This window comes from Mastigoproctus giganteus, chromosome 5, assembly GCF_048544385.1.
Source record: "Mastigoproctus giganteus isolate SK-2022 chromosome 5, ASM4854438v1, whole genome shotgun sequence".
In the NCBI taxonomy this organism is placed as follows: Eukaryota; Metazoa; Arthropoda; class Arachnida; order Uropygi; family Thelyphonidae; genus Mastigoproctus; species Mastigoproctus giganteus.
The window spans coordinates 184442762-184455373 of NC_143579.1; the positions used below are offsets into that span (position 1 = coordinate 184442762).

At 38.4% G+C, this 12612-nt stretch overlaps 1 protein-coding gene across 1 annotated transcript in view; it reads left to right on the forward strand.

The window, feature by feature from the left end:
• Positions 1–11810, forward strand: part of LOC150085915 (cytochrome P450 3A8-like) — a 59423-nt gene extending 47613 nt beyond the window's left edge. The window contains exons 11-14 of the mRNA XM_090374296.1: positions 7618–7706; positions 9654–9797; positions 10162–10324; positions 10919–11810. Coding sequence (XP_090230422.1) covers positions 7618–7706; positions 9654–9797; positions 10162–10324; positions 10919–11023 — 501 coding nt within the window. The 3' untranslated portion in view covers positions 11024–11810. The remainder of the gene's footprint in view (positions 1–7617; positions 7707–9653; positions 9798–10161; positions 10325–10918) is intronic.
• Positions 11811–12612: the final 802 nt, after the last annotated feature.

The window sequence follows — 12612 nt, forward strand, 5'->3', positions numbered from 1 at the left end:
ACAACTCCAGATACTGGAAGACGGTACTTTAACCGGTGCACGCTACTGTACTGAGGTAATCCGTCCCCATGTGCGTCTGGTCCGAGGTGCATTGGCCTCGAGTTCGTGTTTATGGATGATAACGCCACACCACATTGCACTGCAGCTATTGATATGCTTTTGGAAAGTGAGGACATTGTTCGTACGGATTGGCCTGCCCGTTCCTGCGATCTAAATCCCATCGAACACATATGGGACGCTCTGGGGAGACGGCTAGCGGCACTGTCCCAAGTATTTTCCCAAGAAGAAGGAGTTCCTCAAGGCTCTGTACTCAGTGCTTCACTTTTTATAATTGCAATAAACACCATTGCCGGACAAATTCCAAACACTATTGATAAAGCACTGTTTGTAGACGACCTGAGTATTTGGTGTCATGCAAAAAACATGAATACTATTGAGAGACAGTTGCAAGGGGCAATAAATAAGATCTGTTCATGGGCTCAGACTAATGGATTTCAACTTTGTCCGGAAAAAACATTTTGCATCCATTTTTGCCGCCAACGAAAACTCCATCCCAATCCAGAGCTAGAACTGAATCGCCAACCAATAGCAGTTCAACCGAGCATACGGTTCTTAGGAATCACTTTAGACCAGAAACTCACCTTTGTTGAGCATATCAAAAGACTAAGAAACTCATGTCAACAAAAACTAAATATCATCCGGGTTCTCTCTGCAACTAATTGGGGAGCTGATCGCCTTACTTTATTACGGCTATATAGAGCATTAATAAGATCAAAACTTGACTACGGAGCACAAGTCTATAGTTCAGCAAGACCTAGTGCCCTTCGCTGGCTTGACCCTATCCATCATAGTGGCATACGGATTGCATTAGGAGCATATCGCACGTCTCCAATACATAGCTTATATGCTGAAGCACACGAACCTCCTCTTTCGATCAGGCGACAACAACTGATACTACGTTACGCCTTTAAAATTAGATCTATGCCAAAACACCCAAATTGGCAGATACTTTTTTCATCACAGCACACCAGGTTATACCAAAACCGCCCTAATGTTAATCGTCCTTTGGGCATGAGAATAAAACACCTCTTAGAAGAACTAAATCTAACCTTAGACAATGTGGCACATAGCCTTCCATCCTCTCTTGCTCCTTGGAATATCATTCCGCCCTCATGTGACTTACATCTACATGAATGGAATAAATCTACATTGCATAGAGAAAATTTCTTGCAGCTATACCATGCAGTAGTGAACCAGTTTCCTAGCTTTTCCATAGTACATACTGATGGATCAAAGAATGATGTCCACGTTGGAATCGCCGCAGTTTTCCCAAACATCACATTAGCTTATCAGTTATCACGTGAGTTCAGTATATTTTCCGCAGAACTAATAGCAATTCAGGTTGCACTGAATCATATCGAGTCTTCCGATATTAACAACAGCATTATTTTCACAGATTCCTTAAGTGCCCTTCAAGCACTAAAAAACACAATGAACATGACCCACCCAGTCGTGGAAAGAATAGTCAACTCTCTGCATACCTTATCAGTACTTGGGAAAAACATACACTTCTGCTGGGTCCCAGGACATATGGCAATTCCTGGAAATGAACTAGCGGACAATGCTGCCAAATTAGCTCACCTTTCATCTGAGAACAAGTGGAAAGTGCCTCATCAAGACTATCGACCAATAATCCATGAAAAATGCACGCGCCAATGGCAGTTATTATGGGAAAATCAGCCAAACAATAAACTTCGAAGTATCAAGCCAAACCTTGAGCGATGGCCTTCCAGCTTCAGTTCAATCCGACACCAGGAGGTAATATTAGCTCGTCTGCGAATAGGACATACAAATGTAACTCATGGTTATCTTTTAAGAGGAGAGATACCCCCTCAATGTCATCACTGTAATACAATGCTCACAGTGAAACACATTCTGGTCGAATGCACAAAATATACAAGAGAACGCCAGATGCTTTGCACTTCAGCCACAACAAAAGATCCTACACTTACCTCAATTTTAAACAACGAAACAAATGTCTCAAGCATTTATAATTTTCTCAAGATAATTAAAGTATATCACCTCCTTTAGTTAGAAAAACTTTTTGGTCCCTTCTTTCCATTTTCTCTATTTGAAAAGAAATTACATGCATAGTTACCATATGCATGGCGCACTATGGCCATAGTTGCCGATGCGCCCAATAAATTCCGAAACAAACAAACAAACAAACAAACAGCTAGCGGCACGTCCATAACCACCCGAAAATGTTCACCAGCTGAAGATGGCGCTGACAGAGGAATGGACTGTAATCCTTGGCTTACTAATAATGAAAAAAAAAAAAATATATATATTATAATTATAATAAAATGCTGGAATATTATACCGAATTATTTATTCGAATAAAATAGAAACGGTCAATAAATGTTTTAAGAAGAGTTTTAAAAGGTCAATGATATCGTTTCCGCGAAAAGACCGTTTTCCCGGAGATGGCCAAACCAGAAATTATACGGTGAAACGAACAGGAAGGGTTTTTAGATGGTCAAGGATTGGATTAAAGAGGATTAAACAAGAAACAGGGAGAAAATTTTCGAGATATAAGGGACGTAGAAGCGGGAAAATAGAGCAGTTCTTAGGTGAATTTGGAGTGGTGTTTTTTAGAGGGTTGTGGAAGTCGAATGGGATATGGAGAAGTGTAGGAGCAGCCGCGGAGAATTTCAGAGCCATGGTCTTAGCTAGCAGCGTGAGTTGAAGTTAAGTTAGAAGGAAAAGACAGGATCAACTTTCGAAATGTGGGTGACCGTCGGGTCCAAATGAAAGTTTTCATAAAGTTATGAAGAACATTTTGGAAGCTTCAGAAATAAGGGAAAGGGTTGAAGATCTGGCTGATAAGAAGGGGAAAAGCATAAGAGGCTCAAGGAGATTTGTAATGGAAGAAATATCGCGCTTAGCAGACTGATCCGTCCTGGCAAACAAAGGGAACCGTAAGTAGAAATTTTTCTAAAGGACGTTCCTCTAACTATTGTCCTACGGAATGATAATAATTCGCTAAAAAGAACCCCTTAAGAGGCAATCGGTGTTTCTAAAAACCCTTGACTTTGTACAAAATAGTAATTAAAAATGTTGTTGTTATTTGTAGCATTAGCAACAAAGGCCATATTGCTCCGGGATATGCATGCGGTGGTCATTCCCTGATCCTCCGTATTTGGTGGTTATGGGCTCGAACCCCGGTCTAATCAAGAAGCGTGTGCTACGCACTGCTGCTCCTTCCCACCTGGCTACGGAGGCGCCCTAATTAAAAATGGAATGGGTTTGAACTCTAAAAAGAAAAGTATTCAATGGTGATTGTAAGGGCGGTCCATAGATCATAAATTAATAGAATTTTGTTGTGTGATGAATAGTAGCTTGGATTTACTGTGAATAATTGCTTGTATAATTTTAGTATGATTAGCATATATAGAAATAGTGCTTCATTGAATTTGATATTGTGAAACTCAATTAATGTAAATTGTGTAATAAATGTTTTATTAAAAATTCCATAACTATTACTAGCGTCTGGAGTGAGTTGTGTCACCCTACTTAGGTAACCGGATTTGGAACTTCCATTAGCAGTCAGATGCCTTAAATCAAACACTGATTAAAGTAGAAAATATTGGCTTTAGCTAGCTAAATTTTTAGCAATAGGCTTTAGCAGAGAGAAAAAGAAAACGCCTACAGGACGATGTTACCGAAATAATTTATCAACAGTATTTTTCTAAGTATGGACAGGCGGTGCAAAGCCTCCATCGACATTACGGGTGGCCATATCTCCTACTGAGGACCACCCCTTCCCTTTGTTCCATCTTTGGTAGTGATGCATCTGTATCATGGCAGCCAGTGCTATGTTGCCATTTTGAATAAAGTCCCCCTGTATCGTTTTGTTTCCGTTGTGTCGGTGTTGTTTCCTTCATCATTTCTGTACCTCACGAGGTTCCTTTGGTATGCTTTTCCCATATCCAGGCCACTCTTATGAGCAGCTACCGGTAAAAACCTGACTGGTCCTTAAGTTTTGCACACCAGTGTAAAAATTCCTGTCAGCCATAGAGCCAGACAGCTTCTGTTTGCTTGTGAAATGCTTATTTCTGATGAAAGCAACGCTTCAGCTGGGACCCACCGGCCAATTGATCTTGATGGCAGTGTTACAGTTTTCTAGCAGAGAAGGATGCGATGGCGTTGGCCACCTAGTAATGAGGGCGGCCAAAAGATCGGCGCCATATTAGTGTAACACATTCCAGAGAACACATTATAATCGGAGCCCGGATGCATTTATAAACTTCGAGTAATTTAAGGGAGTCTCAGCATTTGTTACAGATACCCTACTCTGGAGTCTTCAACCTAAGAGATGAAATTCAGGTCTCATTTGTTAGTCGGGTGAGACAAATTTTGACAATGAACGATCATTCTGGACCGACAACGAAATCTTTCACGATGGTGGGACTGTTAATAACCGTGAATGTTCCACACGTGCAAGGACAGATAAATTGCACCTATTACACTGGAAGTGGCCAATCAGATCTGAATCAGAGTAATCAGAGAACAAGGTATGCGTTCACATCGCGCAGAGAAATTCTGTTCCTTTGTTTCACCAAGCTTATCATAGATGCCTTTCTTCGTCTATTTTGCTCTCTGTTTATTTACCTCTACTTTCTCTATCTACCACTACTTTATCTGTTTATTAGACGCTTGAAGTGGTAAAAACCATGTTCAGTCTCCAGAGAAAAGCTCTGACATCCACCCCCCCCCCAGCTCCAGAATCAACTACACACTCACAAAATGAACTTTTCTTCATTTATCCTTCTACTTCTGTTATTTCGAACAACTTTCCTTTGCGCGTATTTCCCGAAAATTACAATCCACAGAAAGCCAATTTAATGTGAACAAGTACTTTCTGCTCTCTCAACTTTTAAGCCATGCAATTTACTTAGCGCTATGATTTCTAATACCTTTCGTGCTTGAGGGATTAAGTTGGTTGTAGGAACTAGCAGGAATAGGACGATCATGTCATGTCATGTCATGGGCAGATGTGAATGAAATTTCACATAATAGACTTACGTGGTTGCTGGAAAAAGAGAATGTTTTATCACCCCACCAATTTGGATTTAGGAAAAAAAGATGAACACTTTGATCTACATGCCAAGTGGAAACAAATATTAGAAACTGATTTATAAGAAATCAGCATATGGTGATGGTAAATCTAGATTTTGAAAAAGCTTTTGACACAACATGAAGATTCGGAATTCTACGAGATCTATTTCAGTTAGGATATAGAGGATAAATTTCTCCTTCCACAATTTATAGAAAATTTCCTTACTGACAGAGCATTTCAGGTACTATATAAAGGCTGTTTATCTACAATATATATACAACAGGAAGGGGTCAGTATAAAGTGCAACCCTGTTTGCACTGCGGTTGAACAATATCACAAAGGTTATACCACCATCATCGGAAATATATATGTATGCCGATGATCTTTCCATTTCATTTCAATCACAAAGCATAAACACAATTGAACGACAGCTCCAATTGCCCATAAACAAAATAGAAGCATGGTCTAAAAAAATGGATATAGAATATTTGAGAAAAAATCAGCTGTTATACACTTCTGTAAAATGCGTGGTCTTATACTTAAATAAAATTGCTCTACCTGTTGTTCAAAATTTCTCCTTCTTGGGCTTAACATTAGATAGAAAACTAAACTTTCATGAACATATACCAAGACGTCGAACTAGTTGCCTCTCAAAACTTAACATCTTGCCCACAGTATCTTCAATGACCTGGGGAGCCGACAGGTACACATTACTACTATTATATAAAACTTTAATTAGATCTCGTTTGGATTATTGATCTCCTATATATGCTTTAGCAAGAAGGAGCATCTTACGTCGCCTAGATACCATTCACCATAATGCTCTCCGTATAGCTCTAGGAGCATTTAGAACTTCACCAATTTACAGCCTGTATGCAGATGCATCGGAACCCTTGCTGCACCTTCGACGAGATTATCTACTGTGTGTGTATGTGGAAAAATATACAGTCGCCATCACAACAAAATTGGTCCATTATTCACGATTCATCATGGACGAGTAATTATGATTGCAAGCCATATGAAAATAAACCAGTAAGACTGCGTCTCAGACACTTAGCTCGAGTTTGGGAAATACATTTCCAGCACATTTCTGCAGTAGATATAAACTCAGAACACCCTTGGATTCCATCTGTGCCTTTGTCCATTTCACATCTTACAAACAGGAATAAAAAAAGAGTTCTTTCCAATCGTTATACAGAAGCTCCACGCACGGCACAGTTTTTAAAATAGAAACAGTCATCAGATTTACTCGGATGGTTCAAAATCTAACAACTCAGTAGGTGCCGCAGTAGTTTTACCGGAATACATTATATCTGTCTCCTTGTCTCATGTTTGCAGTATATTCACAGCAGAATTACATGCTATTAAACTAGCACGGGATGATATTACCGAGCATCAGCTTCTACCTGCTCTAATGACTCCTTTAGTGCCGTAGCAGCTCTACAGAATAGCAAATATTCCTCAAATTCCTTGATTCAGCATATCAAAAAACAACTCAGAGTTTTGCATAAAGCAAGAAAATAAGTGTCTCTCTGTTGGATTCCCAGCCATATTGTAATCCCAGGAAATAATCATGCAGATCAAGCCTCAAAAAATCCAGATCTTAATGTAGAAGATAACTTTCAGTTTGTACCATTTATAGATTATATAATTTGTTTAGTTCTTCCTTGAATTTATTCAAACTGCTCACTTCCACAACAGGAAATAGGAATTTGTTCCAACAATCAGCCACCCGTTGGCTGAATAAAAACGCCCTCACATCTATCTATCCACACAACCATCCTTCCTCAATTTGAATTTGAGCTCCCTCACTTGTATAGTCCGAGCAAGAGGAAAAATTCAATCAGCACTGAGCTTGCTCAATATATTCAAACCGTTAAACACTTCAATCAAATCACCTCGCAGGGGCCTAGTCTCCAGATGCTGCAATTTGCAGAACTGAAGTCTTTCTTGGTAAGAACACCACCTTGTTCCCCTCTCTAATCTCCTCTCCCTTCTCTGCACTCATTCCGGCAGATCTACATCCTAAGATGATGTCTCCAGACCTGTATACAGTACTCAAAATGCAGCCTAACCATGTTGTAATTATGTTTTCCAACCCAAAGTAAAATATCCAAATTTTCTGTTTCATTTGATTGCTTGAATCATTTGCGTTTGATTTTAGATATTTCAATCATAAGGTTTAAAACTTGATTTTTTCCAGACAACGCGGAAAAGTCTTTTGAGTAACTCATCAAAATATCTTATTTAGAGTTATCTTTAAATGTTAAGAATTTATCTTGTTTTTTTTTTAAATCTGTCTACTGTTTTGAAACATGCACAGAAATTTAAATTTCGGTTTTGTCCTTTCACTAAATATATACTTTAGTAGATTAAAATTCTAAACATTTTTTTCTATTGTTTTTTTTTCTTTGATTTTGAATTTTCTGCTAATTTGTTTGATTTTTTTAATTTTTTAAAAATTAATATAATTTTAAATGTTTAATTTCCACCAGGGGGAACTAAGCTACGACACCATCAGCAATATGAAATATTTGGACTGGGTTGTTTCAGAAACTCTACGAATATTCCCTCCTGCATTAAAGTATGTATTTTTTTTTTCAATGTAAATTTTTATTAAATAATTAAAATATAGCAATTAATCGCTCATCATTATAAGTTATTGGAAATGCTGTTTTTCTTTCTTTTACGTACACTTTAAAGTGAAACTTCGTGCCATTTATCAGTTCATGTGATATATTTTTTTGGCGCACCCTGTCTCGACTACGGAAAACCGTGACTCATGGGGATTTGTCTACTGCGTTGTAACTGTCAAGCGCCCCAGAGGAAAAATTGCTCAATCGATGATCATTCCTGAAGGCACTATGAGTTGCTCTTCGAATACCACAGTCAATAACATCTTGGCCCACATTTTCCCTGAGGATGCGCAACCTACTACGGGGGAAGGTTTGATGAATAGGAACGCATGTTCCTATTCATCAAATAGGAACATGCACCCACAATCAAGCAGAAAGCTGGGAGCATAACTAGTACAGCTGCCCAAACTATGTAGACTCCACAGCGCGTCTCATTACGTTCATTATATTGTTTCCATCTGGACAAGACCACTCTTTCCTCGCTGTACAGGACAGTTTCATCGCACTCTCACAGTTCGCACAAGGAAGTGTTCACCACTTAGGAGCAACCCGAGAACCCAAACCAACTTGATTTGAGCAATCTGAAGATTAATACCAAACTTGACAATCTACACGGACTTGACTATATAATCATCTAACCCACACAAGGTAGAAATTCACCTGTATACCTAATTGTGGGACAGGTGGAACTGTCATCTTCCGATGACCCATGCCATTGAGCAGCTCATCTTTGTGCGGCAACCCAGCCGTGCAATCTTTTATCCTTTCCGTAGGTCTGGGTGGGCTCGATCCCCAACCCAAGAACATCCGAACTCTTCGTCCCTCCCTACCTCACTCATTAAAGGATACACTCTTTCTTCGTATTCCCTGCTTCTAATTTTACTTTCCTCTCTCAAACTATCTCTCACACTCACTTTAATTTCCTTCTTTTTGTTTCTTTTCATTATTTTTTTAGGAACCCCTAGAAAGCTCAGGCGAATCTGCGTAGAGCCAGAGTTCTTTCCCTCTATTGCACTGTCTGGCCTATCTCCAATGGGTTAGTGACGGGCAACGTGAGGTCTCACTAGGGGCCCCACGGCTAAACGACCAGAAGAATAACAGAACCCGACACTACCCTTCACAACCCTACACTTTTACACATTGTGGCCTTTACAGGAAACTGTATGCATCGCAGAGTTATACACCGAGCTTGAGAGAGTCCCCCTTGCCGCCAGACAATAAACGTGTAAGTAGGTAAGTGGAAGGATCATCCGCTGTCTGCAACAGTGAAATTTATCGATCCCAAATTTCTGAAAGAAAAATTATTGTAACAATTTCCTTGGACCACGTGGCCCTTTGCTTTCAAAGAGCCCAATGTTAACATTAACTCGAAACGATAGGCTAACAATTCGAAACGCCTGCGCCTGAGCACCAAACATAAGCGATGAGATCAAGTGACAGAAGGATTCAGGCTGTTTTTCAAAAAAGCGCACCTTTACGTTGCCAAATGGATTCAAACTTTGCCTCAAAAATTGAGGTGGGGGTAACTGAAACACTCCGCGTAGAAGTAATTTTTCATCCTGCGACTTACTTGTTTTGTTCTGTTAAAGAGAGCTCTTTTTTCAGGATTATATTGATTATTAAAAAGGCCATGTAGCGATTAATGCAGCAGGTAATCGCTACAAGTGACTTTTATAATTTATTTAAAACCAAAATAATTTAAAAGACTTAAACGTGTTTTAACTGAACCCTCGTATTTGGAAATGTTCGTGTGTGTGTGTGTGTGGAATTTCGCCAGGAAATCAAATTAGAATTTCGTAATGTTTAATTGTGAACATTTCCCACGTAATTCCTGAACAGTGTTTAATGCATCATGTACTGCAATCTATTTATTTTATTTTTTTCCTTTTGTGCAGCTTGGAGCGGAGAGTCGAATACGATTATAAATTAGGAGATACGGGACTCGTCCTTCCTAAAGGAATGATTGTGTCTGTTCCAGTGTATGGTATGCATCATGACCCAGAATATTATCCAGAACCAGAAGAGTTTATTCCTGAAAGGTAAGAACTTCGTCTTTGAATGGCCATGAAGGTCCACTGTAATTAGAAATAAAATTGAATTCACCAAGTTTTTATCTTTTCCACATAATGCAAAAATTTCTTAACAAATGATGATGATTTAGCGGGATCGCATCTGCCATTGATTCTGAAGAAGTTGAAGCATTTGTTTCCGTTCCTCGTGATGATCCCCTAATGTCACAAAGGACTCCATTGAACAAACTATATAACAAAAGAAAAGTAGATAATTTGGTTGCATCAGTTGTTGTTTCTGAAATGACCACACGATAATCCACTTGTCGTAAGTTTTTAAACTTTCCTTATCTGGAAGTAATTTAAATGAAATAAATTGTTTTTTCATTTAAAGATGGGCGCCTGAAGCCAAAGCCAAACGATCGCCTTTCACTTATTTGCCTTTTGGAGCCGGGCCGAGGAACTGCATCGCTATGAGGTTCGCGCTGATGGAAGCCAAACTGTGTCTGGCAAAGGTGTTACGTCACATCAAGTTCTCGGTGTGCTCGGATACAAAGGTAATATTTGGACAATTGTTTACAAATTTAATGTCGCATATTTAAGAATATTGTTCTGGTCTCTGGTCTTTTGTTTAATTCGTGGTGCTTCAAAAGACTCAACTTGCCTACAATGGCACGTTTTAGAAATTTATACACACACTGTTTAAAGTAGGGGTTTTCAGTTGATTTTCGCGAATGTCTTTCCCACATTTCCTCATTCGTGCATCGGTATGAGTTTTTGAAGCTCATTCGTCAATACCGGTTGAACAATTACGTCATAAATTTCTTCTATTTCTTTTCAGTTGGCCTTGATAACGGTTTCATTTTTCTTATTACGTTATTTGGAAATAATTTAATCTTAAAATAACTAAGACAGGATCCTTAGAAGATCAATTTGTCATTCTTAGAGTACTCTCAATGTTTTCTTTTTGAAACCTTTTTGAAAAGTTTTGATTACTTGTAAGATTAACCTTTATGGGATTTGTAAGAATGTGGTAGATATGAGAAAATGCTAAAGATTTACGAAGAGCTGGACAGCATATAATGTATTAATAGCGTGTTTTGTTAGAATATAACACGTTCCAATATTAATAATGTTTTGTTTTTTGCTAGGTTCCTCTGGAATTTTTCAATTCTGGTCTTCTGCAGCCGAAAGCGGTGCAATTAGCAGTGGAGATTAGATCTGATGTGCCATCAAGTCAGGAGACAGTGTTATGATGCCCAGATAAACAATGGAAAACTTAAAATTAAACTCATTCCAATCGATCGATAAAATTATACTTGGTATTTTAATTTCCAGTCACAGTTTTTGTTTGATTTTTATGCCTTCTCCTTCTGTTCACTTACAACCCTCTCATTTGTAGAGTATGAACGAAAATTGCGCACAAGTCGACTGATGCCAGATGGTCATACTGAACAGGTCTTTGTTAAATATATTTAACTAGAGCCTGTTGTTTAACGGGTATGCACACGTTGGTTTTTATTTCCCATGTTCTACTTCACACAAATGTAATCGATTGCTTCATTGTAATGTAATCGATTGCTTCATTGGCCGTTTTTGTTGTTCTCACTTAATGCATAATTTGGAATTTCTCTCCATATTCTCTAGCATTAATCATTTACGCAGAGTGTCAGAATGTAAGTGTGCACTAAACAGGGGTCTGCTTTTCCACTCCGATGAAATGGCAACTCCACTGAATCAATAAAATTTCTTCTCGATATGGAACTATTTGTATATAGTGCAATACCAATGCAACTCTTTGTGATAGCATGGCAAGTTTCAACTCCAGGGCAGGCAACAGAACAGAAGAATTTGAAGTATTTTCTTTAAAAAATATAAATGGATCCGAATATTAAATCTCTTATGGCGTGATTTTGTATATAAATGTTCTTAAATACCAACTGTTATATAAAACTAGCACGGATTATTTGTACTGTACTATAAAACTCTCATCATTTGTATTCTATAACATGTATATTTAATAAAAAAATTTGATATCGCCAAGTTTGTGTTTCTCTAATGAATAAATGCGATTCTGTCATCTGTATTGTTAATCTTTGTCCGGTGTTCCATTAAAGAAAACATTGCACAGATTATGCAAATGAATATGAGGAGAGAGATTAAGATTTTAGCAAGCAGAGTTTCGGATGTTTCTCCTAAGTACACGCAAACAGCTTACAACACACATACAATGTTGAGTCCCTGTATATTAAAGTCCTCATGGGCCCCATCCTGGAAATTGTAGAGATCGAAGTATCTGCATTCCCCTATCGAATCTTCGACCATTCAGTGATATAATAAAATATAAGAAAAAGCCATATATTGTTTGTCACAGGTGTTATAGGGCTACGTGTTTCTTTTTTATTTTTAAGAAACATAAATTAGACGACATGAATTATATTCCATTCGGAAGTCACAGTACTATTAGATGAAAAGAATCGGTTAATTGGAGTGCATTGGATACGTCGGTGGAGAAAGAGGTTTAATCAATGGCGAAGTCAATTTTCTTAGTTTGTCAACGACTGACAAGTTCAGTTTGCCCACTATAAATCCAGTATGGTAATAATATACAGGGCGTGCGAAAATAAAATAGTTTTCACTTCTGTTTTAGAGCGAAAATACTTAAGACGTGAAACGCGTTTTCCCCCGAAAGCTGAATTATCCATCAGGAATCAGTGTTTCTTGGGATACAGAAGGTCTGTGGTGTAACTGGTTCTTTTTATTTTGAAGTCAAAATTTACTCTAAATGGAGACAATAATCGTTTGGGAATCACCCCCAAGCAGGATCGGTAACCACAGACTTTCC